The sequence below is a fragment of the Apostichopus japonicus genome, chromosome 13 (genome assembly GCF_037975245.1).
Source record: "Apostichopus japonicus isolate 1M-3 chromosome 13, ASM3797524v1, whole genome shotgun sequence".
Lineage (NCBI taxonomy): Eukaryota > Metazoa > Echinodermata > Holothuroidea > Aspidochirotida > Stichopodidae > Apostichopus > Apostichopus japonicus.
In genome coordinates this window covers 3,549,833-3,572,526 of record NC_092573.1, presented here as the reverse complement: position 1 = coordinate 3,572,526, position 22,694 = coordinate 3,549,833, and the positions used below count along the sequence as shown (strand labels likewise).

General features: G+C 34.7%; 1 protein-coding gene across 2 annotated transcripts in view; it reads left to right on the top strand.

Annotated features, from left to right (window-relative positions):
* The window catches only part of LOC139978599 (small conductance calcium-activated potassium channel protein 3-like), a 129,283-nt gene that overhangs the window by 64,376 nt on the left and 42,213 nt on the right, over window positions 1–22,694 (top strand). For both annotated transcript variants that reach the window (XM_071988937.1, XM_071988938.1), the window contains exons 3-4: window positions 10,886–10,981; window positions 21,397–21,815. In XM_071988937.1, coding sequence (XP_071845038.1) covers window positions 10,886–10,981; window positions 21,397–21,815 — 515 coding nt within the window. The remainder of the gene's footprint in view (window positions 1–10,885; window positions 10,982–21,396; window positions 21,816–22,694) is intronic.

Below are 22,694 nucleotides of genomic sequence, written 5' to 3'. Positions count from 1 at the left end.
GTGAAATGTTGTTCAGTGTGCTTGGGATTTCAATTTTGGTTCAGGCTGGTTTCAGGTTCCGTCGTTAAAAAATTCAGGGGAAATGAGACCCTTAAACTGCTGCTGCGTTTGTAAATTAAAATACAGTGTGAAATGAACCAGACCTGTTATCTAGGGTCGAACAGGACGTAAAAAAAAGGTGCTTTAGTTTATTGGGAAGCCTCCATTCTATGAGGGATGAATCCACGGAGCAATCTCTTTTAATTTCCTCGGAGGTTTCTCGAAATGGTCGTAATTCCTGCATTTATTACACATTGTAATGATACTAAGCAAATTTTATCCGACCGACGGCAAGGTTTGATCGGGCAAATCAATTCTTGTTCTGGAGGCAGATGACGTCATAACAACGTCGCGTTTAGTTTAAAGTTCCAATGAGCGTGACGTATTAAATATAGAGTATTCTGATTGGCTGAATGTGTCGTCACCGTCCACGGTCATTTTAAGGTTAGTCTGAATGGCAAGAGAAAAAATATCAATAAATTCGGTCTATGTAAAGAAAAGTAATTACGTGCTATGAGCCAAGAGACACTTCAACAACAATTTTTTTTCGCACAAATTTGACCTCGCAGTTTTTTTTAGTTCTTCATTTATTTTGACCGCTCTGTTCACGCCCGTGATGATTTTTCATGAAAACGCATTTTTTTTTTTATGACAGTTCAAGCAGCCTTGGGCTGTCATGAAAAACCATGTTTGTGCGATATAGCAATGAATTTCGTGAATAGGATTGAAAATATCGAAATACGTATACCAGTCTTCAGACGATCCACTTTAAAATACTATGAAAAATCGTAGATTCTGCAATTGCGTCACAACAAATTGTGTAGTGTATAATCTTTTAAGCCAAGTGATAGGTTGTTGTAGTACAAAAGCATCCATTTGTTATTAAAGGATGACTTTAGACATAATTTTAGTCTTGACATGTCATATTCTAGGAAAGAAGAAAAATAAAACATTTGAGTGCAAGTAATGTTTCTAGCTATGTAATTCCGCTCTTCGTTTCAGCTTTATAATATGTTAAATCTTTGGAATAGGCTACTTCTTTAAGGATATAAAGGATATAAAGCATTGTATATATGCATGTAATTTTGAAGACCATCAAAGTAGTTTGCTTGAGTCCTGTTGAGTTTTGTGTTCCATCTGAAGAACTGATCTATGAGTGGCCTGTGTGCTAGGCTTGGTATTCCAGGCGCTGTAATTAATGATCCATGTATATTTCAAGGGACATTTCTCCAAATTGAACGTAGTATAGAAGTACAGCTTGGACTAATAACAGTGTCTTTTCACAGCCTATATATTAAAGTTAATTCTTTTGCCTAAAGGTATCCATTAGTTCTAATAACTCAAACACACATGTCCTTTTAGTTTATATAAACAACAGCATACCGTTGGAGAAAATATCAACACCATATCAATTATCATTAAATACTTTTAATACAGCGTTAACGTGTTATTCGAGGTCATAAAACTCTTTTCATTTTTATGTTCTATGTAGTGTTGAGGAACCTAATGGCTTGTGTGTTATTTTAAGTAGCCCAGCCACATTAATTGATGAGCCATATATGACTAAAGGGACATTTCTCACTAGTTAAAAGTGACGCAGAAAAACAAATGAACGCATATCATTCTTTGTTATCAGACTACAGTCTACTTATCAAGAGTAATTTATTTTGTGTCTAACGTTTTTCTGTAAACAACCAACAGCAAGATGCATACTATAAACAAACACCTATATATATATATATTTTTAAATAACTATATATATATATATAACTATATATATATAACTATATATATAACTATATATATAACTATATATATAACTATATATATAACTATATATAACTATATATATATATATGTGTATGTGTGTGTTGTATTGCATTGTGCGTTTTATGCAAAATTCCATGCCGAGTTATATAGTTTGATGGCCTTTCTGAAATAAAGCTTTTACCTCGGGATCTATTTTTACACCACATCTATATAAACTACGGTACATCAAGTAACCTGTAAATAGGATGTAGACGACAAAATAAAATAATAATAAGAAGGGAAAAAAAGCCGAGAACACTTTATTTCGACTGAGCGTTTTGATAAAGTTGGTTGACTGGTAACGCCCGCGTTGCTCGCAGGTTCGCCATATGCAGGCTTAATCAGATCAGCAGAAAGACAGATGCAGATCAGTTTCGTCACAGCTTCGAATGACGTCATACAGATCTCGGCTAATCAAGTTCTCTTTTTCACCAATTAATTCATGGCGGATTCTTCCTCTCTCCAATCCATCCCGTATCTCTTACTCTCTCTCTCTTCTTTTTTTTTCTTCCTTCATCTCATTCGTCTTGTATCTCCGTTTTTCGAACTAGTTGTGCTTGATGAATTTCTTTTGCTTAATGAAATAGGTACTTGCCCGGAGTTTTTTTTTTTTTTTTTACCTTCATCTTTAAGATGGTCGTCACAGTGGTTATTGGGTTACTCCAAATTCTCCATACTGACTCGAAAGGCATCTTGTTGAGGGATTTAGAACAAATTAACCTAGATACGGAAACCTCTGGAAGTCGACAGACCCATAAAACAAGAAGAAGAGCTTTGTCCAACTTTCATAGAACAGATGTATCTGCCAATGTTAGTTTGTCATTCACTATAGTTTAATTAATCATCCTAGATATAAGCGTTCGGTGACTTCAGTTTGTTTCTCTTAATTGACCGTATTTATCTTTCTTTCATATTTATTATGGATTATTAGTCCTTCCTTTATACTTGGATGTGTGTCTCTCTTTCAACAAATCATTTTTTGTCTATTATTACTTTATGTTCGTTAATGTTTTTCAATCCTTTCACTAAAGTCTATTTTTTGTTTGTTATATATACTTATCAAATTACTGCCCGATAGTAAAGCTACACATTGTCATAGATCGTATAACAGCCCCGATTACGTTATATAATCATATAACAATATAACGCACACTGTCTACGAATCGACGCAATGCAATGGAGATGACCCTCAAATCGTATCAGTACGTTATCATCATGTAATATATTATTATCGCTTTGTACTTCAGCCGTATCTGTACTATAGACCTATTCACCGTCTTGCTATGTATCTTATTATAGATTTGAATGCTGTTGTAATTGTCACATCATTCAAACAGACATTTCTATCCATATGTTTAATAAGACACATAAATATGGTGTTATTAATCCTATTCGTGTGTTTGAACACCTAATTGCAAGATGTGAGAGACTGTATTTAATGAGCTATAAAACGTAATATGTGAAGAATATGCTAAATTACAGTCTTTATAGTTGCTACACTTGAACGACATCCTCGGTAGTGCTTCACACACACACACACACACTACGTGTACATAAAGGACACAAACAGCGATAGACATTGTTATGACTCCTCAATAATGAAACTCTTAACAGCTGAGCATATCACATAATAACGCAATAGGAGGCTGTGTACCTTACACTTTCATCAACGTATCATAGACTGCATGATGTTCATCCATCGTGGGTCTGCAGTGTGTCTCACTGTGTTTGCAAGGCGCGTAATCCCGTCATCAACAAGCGTGGTTGCTAGTACAGCACAGCGGGGAATTCTCGATCAACCACGCGAGGTATTTCCTTGATTGTTATTTTCCAAAATGAAGTTCTAATGTTGGGTAGTAGAAGTGTGACACTACGAATATGTCAGGGCACATGCCATACATATATAAACAAGGAGTTGCTGATGTTGATGCTATATTACAGCAATGATATAGGTCTGGATGGCGGCACAATGCAAATGATGCAGTCTGCAGTTGTGATGTCGCTTCTTCTTCATCTTCTCCTCCTTGTTCTCCCTATTTTTTGTTTGTTCTCCGTCCATGTGGGATTCTCTTGGGAATGAGAAAGTATTTAGACGTATCCATGCACATTGCAAGCTCGTTAATTGATCTCTATCGGTTGTTTCGTATGCAACCGTGATTGAGTAATTTGCAATATCTGCCTGTTTGACATGCTCGGTACACATTCTTCTGAACAGTTTGTCACTGTGGTGCATTAGCCTCTCACACTGCACAAGTAGCTCTATGTACTGTTTTGTTTTGTTTTTAATCATCTCAATTAAAGGCTAGACATTATTTTCTGCAACGCCGGCAGTTTGTTCGATGGGTTATTGGTCCATGCAATTTGCTTCTCATTCATATAGATCACTTGTCTTGCTCTCTCTCTCTCTCTCTCTCTTATAATGGAGGTTTAATGGCAATACGCAACCATAATGATTCACCTTCAGAAGAATTGCATGCATTTCCCTCAATTTCTGCTGACGTAGGCCCTCTACATTATTCGTGACATAATAGACTTGAAACCTTTCCATTCATTATCTTGTTCCTCAACGTATGACTCATGTTTATCAGTTCAGTGATGCAAACCCATTTCAGCTCGATCATTCCAAAAACGTTTCTCTTCTAGTTTAGAAGTGTTGTTGAATTTGAGTCATTTTGAAGAAAAAAAAAACACACTCCTATTTCTAATAGACACAATGGATCCCTGCTCTCACAGTCCTGGACTGGATTGTCCTACAACTACCCCAATTGCTCAAGGTTAATACATGGCATTAGGCTAGTCGCTATACATAAGTCCATGGTTATTCCCATTCGCTCTTAACTTTTAATCCATTAATTCATGCTACGAAATTTACGACATGATATCAAAGACAAATTCCGTTATAGAGTATTGTTTTGTTTTTGAATGTACCGTTCTTCTTCTCATTAATAATGCGTCTCCAATGTCTGTCTCGTGGGGTATCGTTTCACGAAACGTGGATAGATCGTCACATCTTGTGAAATACATTTATATATATCTTTTTTTTTTAACCTTGTGTTAAGTTAAATGGAATAGTATAACTCATACCATCAATGTGTCAAGTACTTGGTCTTTGGTATAATTTATGAAGATATTGTTTTTTATATTTCTTTATTCATTCCTGTAAGCACTTAGAATGTGAAGTTAATAATAAGTAAGCGAATGGTACTTTGTAAGTGTAAAAGAGAGCTATATTACAATATAAAATTAGACTGCAGCATCGTAGATGTTCATTTTGTTTTAAAGTATTGAATATATTTCGGTGTATACGTGTTCCAAATTTTACCCTGAGTCTCGTTGAATCTAAGAAACAAATTTATGCTACAGAAAAATATATTACGATATAGAAGTAAATAATTTGTTTAAATTAAAGTCAATCATATTAAATTTATATTCTTATTGTTCATGGATACTTCATTCCAACATTTCTTTTACAATACCATATTCTTGGTATAAATTACACGTCAGATATGTATCTGTCACTATTTGCAATTTTGTTTACTACTCGAGATTTAAAACGACTGTGAAAATTCGCCCCTGGTAAAGGTTATATTCTTTCTTAATGAAGGATTTTGCATAAAAGAAAAAATGAAATGCCATAACGCAGCAGAGCATACAAATGTATGAACAAAATATTCAGTCATTTGTAGGCACGGAAAGGTTATTAAGAGCCACAAATTGTGACATGTTCATGCTGTGAGTTAACAAAACTTCTCCCTTTACTAAGACAAGCTTGTACTGGTATGTGTTTCGTGAACATAAATGTTTACTCTCTTTATCAAAGTAGTTTTGTAATCGCCGCCCTTATGCTAAAATTGTTTTGTTTTTTTTTACTCCAGGAGTACTGAAAGGTCGTTTCAAACTAGATCTCCATTTGCTTTTGCTTTTATTTATTTAGTTTCCCTTTGCGATGGTTACAGTCTTTGTCATTTGTCCTACCAAGATCTAACTATCCATCGAGTTCAACTCCATGATCCTACACAATAATTCCACAGCAATGTGTCTCCTTTATTTGATAGCCCAAAGGCATCCTCATTACCGTAATGTTTTACAGTTTGTTAGTTGACGCGCTAATACCGTATATCTACATAAAGTGACATTTGCTCAACATTCTCCCATCGTTTAGCCTCCAGCAAGTTACGAGATTAGATGACAAGAACAACTGTTTGGAAGGGAGTTGTCTAATGAAAATTTTCAAGTTTGTAGCTTGGTTAGTTATCCGGCTAATTTACGAAAACTACTATGAGAGGAATTCAAACAGTTTTTCACTTTTGGTTTTTTGAACCCCGGAATACCATTCTTTACCTTAGGCTATCTGTCCATTTAACGAGAGTGATGAAAAGGACTTTTAATGAATTGAAATATATAGTGCAATTAACAAGCCTATGTTCTTGACTTCGTTATAGCGCCATTATTTGTTTTTAAATGATGGAGCACAAACAGTCAATCCACTTCTCCCTTTATTATTATTCTGTTATACTTTACAATGCTTTCTTAATGTTAATTTGTTTCTATTGGTGTGGGTTAGTTGATTGTTCTTTACTGGGAGAATTAGATTTGTTGCAATTAGTTGACTGTTTGATATATATCTCAATACCATGATGATATCGGGCGTAAAGAGAGTTCTGACCTATACATTTATACAAATCTTACTCAGCAGATATAAGGTTTGGGATAGCAGTACGAATGAGACAAATATGTCAAACCCCTCTTGGGTCTGTGAAGTCTCTGTGAAGCCGAAGGAGTAAAAAAAATGGGAGAAGATAGGAGATTGATAAAGTGTTGTTAGTAGTTTGTAATTGCGGATAAAATAATAACTGATTTGACCACGCGATTTTTCCAATCGGGAACCTTAGATAGAACTTCGGGTAACTTGTATTCTAATCGATAGACTAATCGTTTGGTATTGATTTTAATTATGAATATGTTGCTACAATAATGGTGAATTGATAAATTGATATGCAGACAAAGGATATTACACAACCAAAGTACCAGCGAGCTGACGCGTAGAGGAGCATATATATATATATATATATATATATATATATATATATATATATATATATATACATACTGAATGTTCTTTCCAATTATGTCGTATATATATATATATATATATGTGTGTAAATATTACGACATAATAGGATAGAACATTCAGTATATAATACGACTTTTATACACGGTATAGATAACTTTGTATCATTGTTCTATTCATAAAGAGTCAGATATAATTCATTGCATATCCAGCACGTATACCGCATCTGTACGCCATCTTGAATCATATGTCCTAAACGTCTTCTTCGTCTGTTTTTTTATTTCTCGAAACGTGCTAGTTTTCGTCATTCGTGGTTTTTTTATCATTCGTTTTAATGTATTTCCTGAAGTGAACCATGACAAGAATAAACGAGTTATGACAGTAGCGTTTTCCCTTTCACTGTAGTAGGCATGTACAGTGTGCCTCGCCGTGATATGTCATGCATTATATATCAGGCTACCCTTGAACCACTTTGATTGATAATAGTGAATATGTTATTGGCACTTCAAAAGAAAACTGACTTCGCCAAGTTATCCATGGAAAGCCGGTCCTTTTACATATATATACCTAACAACCCTGTTTCGACCACGCGGTACTAAATATTGCAAATGTTCAAATTTCTTTAAAGATGGTTTCTAATTCTTACGTTCGCCGGCACCAGTGAATGGATGCAACTAGCTACTATACTTTTTCTTATCACATGATAGCAATATAAACTTAACAGCCGTACTAAGCCATACTACCACGTTTTATTATTTGTATTTGACGAGAAGGGGCTTCTTCTTACTCTTTGATTAAATATGTTTAGACTTTTATGATTTCTATATATTTTACTCATAAATAATTTTGCTAGTGAAGAGACGCTACATTGTAAATACTAGCAACTCTCTTTAATAATATTAGAATGAAAGCCAACATCTGAGGCTTGAAATACATTAACTACATTATGGCAATATACGTCAAAGTATTTAAATGATAAACACATGTGAATTTTTTGCGAGGAAGTTACTACACAAAATGTTTGACGGTGAATCTTATGGAGACAATGCCAAAAACAGATAGACTAAACCGTAACTTGTATTGCTAGGTTTGACAAGTTTTTGGGGTGACTGACCGAATGTTACATTTTGTCTTATTGAACATTTACACTTGATAGAAACAGTTTAACAAAATTCATAGTAATAATAGCAGTATCACAGAACAAGCGTACAAAATTTAAAACAAACATTTGTAGTGCAAGATATTTCACATGTATAAACATTCAAGGGGAAAAATTCATGTTATACGACCGAATTGTTTAGCTAATTTATTTTAAATAGAAGTACCGCTATTCTGAATGATATTCTTTTCAATAGTAAAATATCAACATGAGCAACTTTCAATATATGTTTAAAAAATTACATTGAATTCAAGGAGACACCTTTGAAGACATATGAAGTGAAGTAATGTACTTAAACATTAATGATTGATGCATTATTGATAGCCTTAATGTTGTCATGTTAGTGTCACTCCAGTAAATATTAACTCAATTAGACACCATCGTAAAATCAAATCGACAGGTCCATCAAACGTGAGCCAACGATTTGAAAAGATTACATTAAATGTAAGACAACGTCTTTGAGGTACTGATGTGACTTTTCACGAAGGCCCTTAATACCCTCAAGACAAACTGTTTACAATGTATTGTGTGTAATGCTATCAATCTATCTTGAATTAAAGATAGTCAAATCAATAATATAAATACAAAACATTCTTCGTCGGTTTCATTTCAGTGATGTCTTTAATTGTTTTTTTAGTGATATTTACAAATGAATCTATTTTGTGTTTATGTTACAATTTTCGAATTAATGACACGCACATATCACAAACTTAGTAGCATTAATAATATCATTAGTTCGCATTCGTGATGTCATTAGTTGTTTTCATGATATAGTTTATAGGAATATGTGCTGTATGTGTGTATCACTCATTCAAATTAGTCTAAAACTTAATGCATTTAGTGATATCATCAGTAAGAATTAGTCATATCACTACCAGTTATTGAGTTAATGATATTATCTTGATAGATATTGAATCTGCTCTATGTTTATATCATATTGCGAATTATTGTTACAGACATCTCACTAAACAATCCATATTTAGAAGATACCATGAATTAAAATATGTTATTTGAATTAATAAAAAAATATGAGTATTAAGCAGGGACATCCAGTTTTTGGATCATGTACAAATAACCGTTCGTTTTTATAATTATATTATAGATTCAAGCTGGTAAAAGCATTAATTTCCTAGCATGTGATGCGTGCTATGTCGGATTAATTCATTTCTGAAACCGTGCGGGTGTTCAGTTAGTTAGTTAGCTAGATAAACCAGAATTCGTATATGGAATAAATAAGATTTCATAGCCTGGTCCTTACAAGAACCTACCCTAATACGTTATGTAAGTTTCAAAAATCAGCAGCAGAAAGCTTAAATTTGCGTATTATTTTGTTGTTATAAATAATATAACTCTATTGAATGGTGACAGTCACAATAGACATTAATTAACAACTTGACAATTGTCACTCAGATATTTAATTTTATTCATCCATTATAAATATGATATATTGATAATTATTCCAACAACATTATTATACCTATTGCAATTAATGACCTAAAAACTGGTTATAACACAACTTGTGAGGACACAACATGTAAGGACACAACTTGTGAGGACACAACTTGTGAGGACACAACTTGTGAGGACACAACTTGTGAGGACACAACTTGTGAGGACACAACTTGTGAGGACAGTGAATGTTTCTTAGAACACAGCCCCTCGATGCATAGCCGCGACATTTCCCAACGAGAGTTCGTCGCTACAATCTGCAATATCGTACGCTAGATATGAGTCACGTTATACTCATTAATATAACACCTATGCGTACATTCAAGATAAGATATTGATATCTCGAGTTAAAAATTTATGAGCTATATTAAGCCTTATGTAAACCTTGGAAAGTTTTGCCATTAATCACTTGAATCTAGTAATAAAACATATGAAACGCGAATGGAGGTGTTGATCCTACGGCGAAATTGCACGTAGGCATCTCGTATATCCAACTATACACTGATTTTAAAGGTACAATACATCCGATTATGTAAGCCGCTGGGCAAATACTTTATACAACTCGTTTCAGATACAAAATTACATTTAATGGCTATTTGTTTTTCGTGTTGTACTTTTGTGGTTCTAAGATACCTTTTAAGTCATATTCTTGAAAACATCCGCTCGTTTGGCAACAGAGACAAGATAAAAAAACGAATGCACATGGGTACCTCGTCACTGAATGAGAGCTCCACCGGAATGTTATAAATATTATGTTTTTGCCTTGAGGCTCAATCCATATTTTAGTTTCCCAAAAACAGATTTTCATTACCACGATTACAGTACAACAGTACTTATCTCCTAAGGCTATGTTGTGGTTATGATATTACATTTAAAACAAAAACCATTCCCTAAGTCCCAATCAAATTGATATATGTACGTAATGCATTAATAAAAACATATGCTAACTCTGCTTTTGTGTCTCAGGTGAATACCTACAGGCGCCATACACCTGTGTGTTTTTTAACCTACCCAGTACTCTCTTTTGTTCCCTTTTGTATATGGACTACTCAACCGTGTAACACTGAAAACCTTACAACCTAACATTAGTTCGAGTACTTAATACATTATATATATATATATATATATATAAACACTATACTACACTACAAATAAATACAGATTACAGATACAGATACTGAAATACAGATTGTCTCATTAGACAATTGGTTCGAGACACATGGAAGGGAATTCAAGATGACTAAACCTTCTCGCCAATGACGTGTTGTTTCTATGACAACATTCGTATGACGTCAATTTGACATTTAACTGGTGATTCTAAATTGTTCCTTTTATCTTTTCTCTCTCTCTTTTTGCAGGAAGCTGCTATTTCTTACGCTCTGAAATCTTTAATAAGTGCTTCCACGGTACTGTTGATTGTACTCATCATAATGTACCACGCTCGAGAAATTCAGGTAAGATATGATATTGTTAATTATTACACTCATCCGTATATAGCATTTTTTTCTCTTCAAACACTGCATTAGACGCATCGCGGTAAAAAGTAATCATTAAATGGATTTGTATAGCTACAGATATGTTTTCCAAAGTGAATTTACTGGCGATAGCCATGCCAGCTCAGGAACTGGAAAATGGGGGTTTCTTAAAATGATTTAGACCTTTACGTCAACATAAATTCTCATCGCGTTATCCTGCATAATTTATTTAACGTTCTGCTAACATATCGCTAAGCTAGACGTCCAGAGAACTCATGATGTATAAAGTGTTACATACCTTTTTAAAGTCTTTTTAAAACTTATTACCTACTTTACCCCCCACCGTCCCCACCACCCCCTCCCACCACCCCCCCCCCTCAGTCAAACAAACCCTTCCAACATTACATGTGGCATCTATACAGGTTTTTGCGTAAAAAGTCATAGTGATTTGTATATTTAAAGGAGTTTAAAGAACATAAACAGGTACGAGATAATTTGATAATTCCAAACCCATGCATATGATTAATAGTAGTGTGAAAAGAAACGTCAAGTTGAACAAATGTATCATCTGTTTAATGTATGTGATATGTATCGTACAAAAAATGTTCGGGGCGGATGCAAGATTTTACAAGGTATGGAAGTGGCCATGAGGACGCGTTCAAAATGACTCCCATGTGGGGGCTTGTGGGGAACCACCCCAGACACAAGCCACAACATTTAAAAGTTCAGATGCATTTTAAGGCGTATGTAGACTATAGGTAAGTTCTATATTAAGGTTTAAACACAACGTAGCGCTATGATCTACTTTTTGAAGTTTTAAGTTAAAAAAGGATGGGAGGGGAAAGGGGGGGGGGGTGAACACCTACACCTCGTGGATCCGGGCATGGTGACTAAATAATACAGACGTATCGTGCCTCATTGAACAATCGGTTTACAAAATCAAGATAGATCATTCTGTAGGTTAAGAGGAATAAAAGGAACTAACACATATTTATCAATATGACGTTTACTTTATTCTCCAAAAAAATTGGATTAAAAAAAATCTCGATTGTCACTTTAACCCGTACAAATAATAATTATGATCTTAACCATGTCTTGTATTTGAATTGATTGAGATGAGTAGAAATGAGTGTTCTTCAGATTTAAGATGTCTGCATATAGCTATCGATGCTGTCTCGAATCTGGTCTTGTGTGAGTTTCTTACTATTATGAAATAACCGTCTTCAGGGTTCAAAGAAGGGTGAGATTGCAGCTGACATGTGGACACACACTACTGACTCCCTGGGGTACATATCCGCTCTGTCTATTTGTTACTGTTTATTTTACTTTATTTGTCACCTTCGCTTATTCTTCTTCTTCTTTCGTTTTTGCTTTTAATTTTCCGGATTAATGATGAATTCTTCATTGAGATTCTTTAGCTGGAATTCTCCATAAAAGACGAGTGTATTTATAGAAAATAGAAGCGAGTGTCATAAGAAGCTTCCGCAGTAACACTTCAACACGTTCTCTCTTTGACCGTTTTCATACAGTATAAATATAAACATTGTCAGGAATTAGATCTGAAACAAGGGACTGGATGGATGGATGGTTTGATGGTTGGGTGGGTGGGAGGGTGGGTGCATGCGTGGCTGAATGGATGGATGTTTGGGTGGATGGATGTTTGGGTGGGTGGATGGATGGATGATGAATGGATGGATGGATAATGAATGGATGGATGGATGGATGGTTGGATGGATGGATGGATGGATGGATGGACGGACGGATGAATGGATGGATGGATGGATGGATGGATGGATGGATGATGAATGGATGGATGGATAATGAATGGATGGATGGATGGATGGTTGGATGGATGGATGGATGGATGGATGGATGGATGGATGGATGGATGGATGGATGGATGGATGGATGGATGGATGGATGGGTGGGTGGACGGATGGATGGATGGATGAATGGATGGATTGATTGATGGATGGAGGGAGGGACATCAGTGGCAATTGTACTGGGGATGACAGATGAACTAGTACCTTCTGTGTGTTGGTAAGGGTGGAGCAATTGTCGTTGCTGTACAGCCGCTAACGTCGGTATTAATAGACATATAGTGTTCTAGGCTAATAATTCTTCAGCTGTTTACAATTTTCTTGGATTGTACTACTGTCTTCTCCGCCAAGTCTTTCGTTTCATTTCCACAAGACAATACTTCAGGTGGGCGTGATGTTCATGCATCAAGTTACGAAAAGGAAACATTCATTACATTTTCAGGACAATACTACGTACCATCACATGTAAATAGTGGTATTATATTTTTCACCAGACTATTCTCCATATACTAGTTATTCATTAAGTATATACTCACCGATACACTCTCACTAATGACTACCTACTGATTTAGCCGCATTACAACTAGTCATTTCATTTGCTGTTCTAAATTTAGACGCCCTACCTGGAAAGGATGACCCATATAGCAAGATGAAGAAAGCCATACTCGATATTACAAGACAGACCCACGTCATGTTACGACTACTAACGGTAGAGGTGGTTAAACAATCATCGAAGAAATAAACCCCCACCGTATATCTCATATGCAAATGAACCACCCTTACAATGTAGTTCCATCGAGGAACTATTAATGAAATCATAAGATTGTTTCTTACAAAAAATAACAGTATAAGGAAGGAAAATACTACTGTGAAATCTTCAAATGTAAGATATGTATATACGTCTCATTTTTTACTGGTTTGTCATTCTTTCTGATCATTTCATGAGCTGTAGTGTTACACGGCTGAAATACAGCAACATGTACATTCCCTAATTTGTAAGCTGATCGAAATTGTCCCCTCCCCTCCACTCCCCCCCCGCCTCCCCCATTTAGCATGATAAAGATTGCGAATAATTGAAAAGATATCTTCCGTGTACTTTAGACCCTCCAAAGTATATTTCAGATACAGAGGAGAAAGAACTATTATAAGATAATTTAAATTCTATCATTAGGTGGTTGACATATCTTGATAAATCGATATGAATAAGATAGTTGAAGGGGAAAGCAAGAGTGGCCAATATTTGACTTTTCTAACATATTTTGGAGACCTATACTGATGAACCTGAATCAATTATCTTGTCCACTATAATTTGATGGAATACAAAGTAAACAAACGCTCTTCCAAGTGGTTATTTGCGAAGTCCTTAAACAATATTTAACCAATCATTAAAAGCCAACCAAAATGTCTACGCATAGACTGTATGTGTGTATATGTAATCACAAGTAGCTGGTTATGTCCAAACCCGTCATCGACGCCTGATTACCATGGTAAAGCATATTTGTGTAGCTAATAATTTGATGTGGAGAGGTTGAGAGTCTTGGCAAAACAGACCATTCGATTGTTTGCCCAATAAACCTATAGGGATGGTTATTCAAATAGAGTGTCCCTTAGTTATAATGCAATAAGACAGTCGGATCGTTCATGACGTAGAAAGCACGGCATTATTTAAATATCCTGCGGCCGCCTGCAGTGTAGTAGTATATGATGTATAATAATGGCATGGGAAAGATTAGGTTGATAGCAATGGAAATAAGCAAAACAAGGGATGGGAATGATGTAGTGTTAACAGTGTACTAGGGTTGAATCCTTAACAAAGGAACACATGAGTTTGACTAACTAATGAAGATACAAATAACAATAATAACACTGACGATATGAACAAAACATGATTTTACACAATTACACATCCTGTATAAACAATAGATAGTGTAATAGATGTTATTTGGGATAAAAAAGGAAAAAGGTTTCTGAAAAAAAAAACAATCGCAGTTTCAAACCCTACAATCTTCTCTCCAACCAACCTCGTCCATTTTGTTTGCTATTGGGTCAAGTTAAACCTTGCTAAATCATTAAATCTTCATAAGCTTTCAAGTCTTGTTTTACGTATTTAACATGAGAGAACAATATATATCGTGATATCAGTTGTCTTTACTGCTCTTTAGAAAACTCATTTGTAGTTTTAGACGAAAAATTCGAAGATCATCATTTTACGGAGAAGCAAACCGAACCATTATCATTGGCCTATGTAATAAATATACATTGTGATGCACAATTTATTCTACCAGATAAATAAGAAAAATTTAATTGATAGAAAGTATGGTTTTAACAACAAGAACAGCAAGTCTAATATGACATCATGTGCTTAATTTTTAATATGTTTCTTCATTGTTGTTTATATGGTGTTATGAGCAACACCGATTAAATTCACCTAGAAGTAAAAGGTCCCATCACCATCATAATGAGACAACTCTCTGTCCAAAAGACATCCCCTAGGTGTGCTCCTTCTTTACTTTATATCAAATCTAGTGGAAATTACAGAAAGAAAATATGGTAATTCGATTTATGTGACATTAATGGAAACGTCCAGTCCTTTCAGTCGATATGTTTATATTAATAAGCAGAACAGACGTTATGTATATACATAATATCGTGTTCGGTTTTTCTGGCTCCAAATTCTTTCAAAGTTTCCCCTATGAAGCGAGGGCGAATCAGATGACGTTGGACATATTTCAACCAAGGAATCGTTTATTTCTTTAGCAATCCTCAAATGGATGCCTCCATTTTAATACGTCAAACAGTGCACAATCAATAGTCAACAAATGACTAAACACGAGCTCTGAAGGTCAAGATACTAACAAACGAGTTTAACTAGTCTCAGATAAAGAAAAAATAACATCTATCAGCATAACAGTGAATAGCGTCCTTGGAGCAAAATTTCAAAATGATTTGAACCGTAAATTTTGAATCGATGAGCAGGCATTCGCAGGGCCTCACGTTTACCCGTAATAGTGGACAGAGCCTTTATAGTTTGTTATGCTAATGTCCAGTTCTGGAAAACGTTGTATAACCTTACATAACAGAGCATATATCATACAGATCAAGAACAAGAATCGTTTCAAATTACAGACCTCTATCGCAACCAAAGGACATGTCTTCCAGGTGTTTTCTATAAACCAATAAACTATTGATTATTTCTTAAACAACCAAGTAAAATTGTCGATTGAAATACGAATAATTCATTAACGATCTGTAAACGACTGAGTGAAGTAACTTGAATAGTGAAATACATGGTTTTGAAACTGAATCAAGATTAAAAAAATGGCACAAACAAGTTTCTTTATGCGATATGGATTCAATAATTCTCAAATTTATACGGAGTCTCTTGCCCCCCCTCCAAATAATCAATTCTTATACAAAGAATAATCTGCAAATATTTTACGAGAGTTGTACATGTCTAGGTATGTATTGCGAGTAAGGCTTCTTATGACTTTTACATGACAAACAATAATGAATTTTATGGTTGAAAAAGTAATCCAAACGGGAATTTCACCTTGAAGAATTCAAATATGGGGATCTCTGCAAACGTATAATATGTTCAGTTGGTGTCATCTTACTGACATCGACTGTATGCAAGTTTATGACTTTACAATGCGAGACACTTAATGAGTTGAAAGACTGCCCTCGTCATTTTTGTCTTCAATTTGTTTTCTACTTCAAACGCTATACCTCACACAGAGACACTTCAGCAACAACAACAACAACAACAATTTAATTATGAAGGAACACCCGTGCTTTCATATGTAAATCAATGACATAACTACAGTTTCAGCAACAACTCCCTGTTTAAAGTCATCTCGTTTACCATCTGTCGTTTTCTTTATGTGTGGTCGGCTTAAAATATGTGTTTCTATTATGAACTGAAAGTTTCTTCCTTGAATTAATAGTTGTAATACATAACTGGGCCTTCCGTTGATAGAAACAAATTATTCATTACATTAAAAGAGGGTAAGACATCTTCTTTTAGAAACATGGACTAACCTAAAGTGTACCTTGGCGACCTACTTCTTGCATCGTCGCTATTTAGTAAGTTGCCTCCTCATGAGAGTGTTTGGGGTCGCTAATGAAACATTGTCAAATGAGGTCGGGCTATTTGTGGCCCTACAGTATCTCACTGGCTACAGTATCTCTGCAGTATCTCTACTGAAACTATAGTATCTCAAACAGAAGTCAAAGACAGATTTACACCTTCTACTTCGGGAGTATTGCAAACGAGGCATGCCCTGGTTGTCCTCAATCTACTTGATACCGCTATATACAAACACCTGCGCAAGTAGCTGTACCTGCGATAATACGCTTAATTTTACACTGTTCAGCAAATCTGTTAGTCAGTTTATCTCTCCAAAAGCAATTTGTTTCTAAAGTAGCCCTAATCCTCAAAGGCGTTTTGCCGGTTTACTAGCAATGATTCTAGTCATGTTATGATGTTAGTATTTTAGGCATAGTATAGTTTCTACACTATATAGTCACACCAAATGCAAATGCTCGATTCCAATAAGTCCTCTATACACCTTTATATATGCTAATTCACTTTGTCTTACAAGAGGATCACCATTCATGTATGATATATGTCTGCAAATGTTTAAGGCAAATTTTGTTTTCATACAGCTCCTCAATATATATACCAAATAGTTACTTCTAATTAACTACAATTTTAAATTATCTCTTAAATGATATTTTAACATCCCACAAAGAACAGCACGAAATTAAACATTTCCAGTACTGGATAATTACATCATTGTTTACATCAATGTTTATAGTACAATATATCTACAACAATGTTTACAGTACTTGATGTCTACATCAATAATTACAGTACTGGATATCTACATCAATAATTACAGTACTGGATATTTTCATCAATGTTCACAGTACTGAATATCTACATCATTGTTTAAAGTACTGGATATTTTCATCAATGTTTAAAGTACTGGATATTTTCATCAATGTTTACAGTACTGGATATTAACATCAATTATTACAAAACTGGCTATCTACATCAATGTTTTACAGTATTGGATATTTACATCAATGTTTTACAGTATTGGATATTTACATCAATGTTTATAGTACTGGATATCTACATCAATGTTTACAGTAATGGATATTTTCATCATTGTTTATAGTACTGGATATCTACATCAATGTTCATAGTACTGAATATCTACAACACTGTTTACAGTACTTGATATCTACATCAATAATTACAGTACTGGATATCTACAACACTGTTTACAGTACTTGATATCTACATCAATTATTACAGTACTGGATATCTACATCATTGTTTACAGTACTGGATATTTTCATCAATGTTTACAGTACTGGATATTTACATCAATGTTTATAGTACAAGATATCTACATCAATGCTTACAGTACTGGATATCTACAACACTGTTTACAGTACTTGATATCTACAACATTGTTTACAGTACTTGATATCTACAACACTGTTTACAGTACTGGATATTTACATTAATGTTTATAGTACAAGATATCTACATCAATGCTTACAGTACTGGATATCTACAACACTGTTTACAGTACTGGATATCTACAACACTGTTTACAGTACTTGATATCTACAACACTGTTTACAGTACTGGATATTTACATCAATTATTACAGTACTTGATATCTACAACATTGTTTACAGTACTGGATATTTTCATCATTGTTTACAGTACTTAATATTAACATCAATGTCTACAGTACTGGATATTTACATCAATGTTTACAGTAATTGATATTTACATCAATGTTTATGTTTACAGTACTGGATATCTACATTAATGTTTAAAGTACTGGATATCTACATCAATGTTACAGTGCTGGATATTTACATCAATGTTTATAGTACTGGATATTTACATCAATGTTTTTAGTACTGAATTCCTACATCAATGCTTACAGTACTGAATATGTACAACACTGTTTAAAGTACTGGATATCTACATCAATGTTTACAGTACTGGATATTAACATCAATGTTTACAGTACTGGATATCTACATCAATGTTACAGTACTGGATATTAACATCAATGTTTACAGCACTGGATATCTACATCAATGTTTACAGTACTGGATATTAACATCAATGTTTACAGTACTGGATATCTACATCATTGTTACAGTACTGGATATTTACATCATTGCTACCGTACTGAATATCTACATCAATGCTTACAGTCCTGGATATTAACATCAATGTTTACAGTACTGGATATCTACATCAATGTTACAGTACTGGATATTAACATCAATGTTTACAGTACTGAATATCTACATCAATGCTTACAGTACTGGATATTTACAACACTGTTTAAAGTACTGGATATCTACATCAATGTTACAGTACTGGATATTAACATCAATGTTTACAGTACTGGATATCTACATCAATGTTTACAGTACTGGATATTAACATCAATGTTTACAGTACTGGATATCTACATCATTGTTACAGTACTGGATATTTACATCATTGCTACCGTACTGAATATCTACATCAATGCTTACAGTACTGGATATTTACAACACTGTTTAAAGTACTGGATATCTACATCAATGTTACAGTACTGGATATTTACATCAATGTTACAGTACTGGATATCTACATCATTGTTACAGTACTGGATATTTACATCATTGTTACCGTACTGGATATTTACATCATTGTTACCGTACTGTTTACATCTTTGTTTACAGTACTGGATATCTAGAAGGTGATTATAATTTACAGTATTAATATCATGTGCGAATTCGATGATTCGAGCTTGTCTGAAGTACATGGACATTTTACTTACGTTGACATATTTACGGCATTGGTGAAGTGTTTGAAGAGTTTATTCCTAGAAAGTTCTTTTCCTAGTAGTTTACTATATTATATTACTATAAACAGTGTAATTTAACGATTTTTTTCAAATCGGCCTCACGGTGGTTTTTGTTGCGGGTGTTGTCGTTAAGCACTAAATGACACGAATTCAATTTGTGGTTAGCTTGTGATTCACTTGAAACTTTGAATATTACCTTCTGTCAGAGAAGAGCGCCTTTTTAAAGTCTCTGAATGCTTTATCTGGAGATACCAAGTTCTTAAAGCAACGTGATTTAAATGTAAACTGCATTTATGATCAAACATGAATAAACATGATAAAAACTAATATACAAAATGATTACAGCAGTAAAGAAAAAGTTTGTTAACTACCACTTATCTTTTAACAAATGTAACTACAAAATGTTCACTTTAACGGACAGGCATTTGAATTTCATCTTGCCCAAGCAGCCTTGATACCACGGTTCGCTTAGATATCGCGTTGATTAGGTAATTAGCAAGCTTTTTGTTTTAGCTTACACTAGAGTCGTAGACCGTACCTTTCCCGTCCAAATTACCATGGAAAATCAATGATGCTATTTTTCATATTTGATAGAGGTATATTTGACATGTTTTTTTTTCTTTAGCCCCTCTAAGGATCCCCCTTCGATCTTCCCAGTAGAATAAAACAGGCAATGTTCTGCCAGCATTGTGCTAGTATCAAGCCAGAGTTTGAGAAGAATTAAAAAAAAAGAGAGAAGCTAAGATGAAAATATTCAGAGACAGACTGGGCGCATGAACCGTTTTACATCACATCAAAGAAAATGACAGGCTCTGAAGAAGCTTTCCTCCCCGAGGGAAAGTAAGGTTTCTTGGTTGAGCGGGGTCAATATCCAAGAAGAAACTGGGAGCTGTTAAAAAAAAGAAGATAGCTCTTCTCTGGGAAGCTTGGGAATGATATGCTCCTAGTAATGGAAACTCGGGTGTAATTATCTCAGCATGCCTAAATGAATGCGTTTTGTGGTTCGCAAACCATCTGAATTATAATGAGTTGGCTCAAACCGAATGGCAGTCACCACGATGCATATAATTAAGCGATATTTGTTTGATGAAACATCATTCCATTATCTTGAAAATTTGCTCGAATTTTGACAGTTTAATGAAACAGCAGCTTCAACATCTTTAGTGGCTATATTTTTATTTTTATTAAGAAACTAGCAAATCAGTTCCACCTGCATTAACCAACACATAGAAAGTTATGGAAAAATATTTATATTTTGTTGTTGTATAGTTTCCACTTCGAGGATGTATGGTGTAATGAAAACAATACTATGTAAATACTTTGAAGAAGATGTTGCAATAAAACAAGCTGAAAACAATATGAAGAAAATTACAATGAAGATACAAATCAGTAAATAAGATTTAATACAATAAACAAATATATTTATTATTACGTACTCACGGTTAGACCTATGACGTCAGATAAAAGCTTTTAGTTAAGCATTATAGCATATACCTTGTTTACTTTGAAATATGTACTGTCAGGTGATCTTAGTTAGACTTGGTCACGTGATTGACTTGTACCAAGGGGTTTATAGACAAACATAACACAACAAACGTAACCCATTTTGTATCATGTTAAATGCATGCAAAATAGCTAATTTTTATCTTTGTTATTTTCTTTGTTTTTCATGTCCATATAGCTTTTCCTTGTTGATAATTGTGCGGAGGAGTGGCGACTAGCCTTGACATGGTCTCGGATGACAACGATAGCGTTAGAAGTCTTCGTTTGTGCAGTACATCCTATTCCTGGTGTGTATTCTTTCAAATGGATAGCAAAATGGTCCTTTACCCACGCGGACCGTGCGGCGGATGCCGATATAGACGTCATTTTGTCCATACCCATGTTTTTTAGGTTATATCTGATCTGTAGGGTTATGTTATTACATAGTAAACTGTTCACAGATGCCTCATCCAGGAGTATAGGAGCTTTGAACAGAATCAATTTTAACACTAGATTTGTGTTAAAAACATTAATGACAATTTGTCCAGGAACTGTACTACTAGTTTTCACTGTAACGTTATGGATCTTGGCGAGTTGGATCATGCATGTATGCGAAAGGTAAGTTATCACATCCCTTTTTTCCCTTCTTCTTGTTTTAATATCGCGTTACCTTTTATATTGCTTTATTTAATCCTTGTACAGCTAAGTCACACTCTTAAAAAATAATAATCATCATCATCGTCCTCGTCATCGTCATCGTCGTCGTCGTCGTCCTCGTCCTCGTCGTCGTCCTCGTCGTCGTCCTCAGCGTCCTCATCGTCCTCATCGTCCTCGTCATCCTCGTCCTCGTCCTCGTCATCCTCGTCATCCTCGTCCTCGTCATCCTCATCTTCATCCTCATCATCATCATCATCATCATCATCATCATCATCATCATCATCATCATCATCATCATCATCATCATCATCATCATCATCATCATCATCATCATCATCATCATCATCATCATCATCATCATCATCATCATCATCATCATCATCATCATCATCATCATCATCACCATCACCACCACCACCATCATCATCATCATCATCATCATCATCATCATCATCATCATCATCATCATCATCATCATCATCATCATCATCATCATCACCATCACCACCACCACCATCATCATCATCATCATCATCATCATCATCATCATCATCATCATCATCATCATCATCATCATCATCATCATCATTATCATCAGCAGCAGCAGCAGCAGCAGTTACTTTTACGACGCTTAAGCGACCACAAATGTGGGAGAAACCCACAAGACTTATGGATTACAACTTAAACGTCGGGTGGCTTCCAATTCAACATTTTAACTCAAATTTGGAATCTTTTCAATTTAGAAAGTCATTTCAGAAACCCACCTTACTCTGACCAGACCTAGGTATCAAACCTCCCGATTGCTAAGCCTCATTGCTTCAAATGATACCGTACTGTACA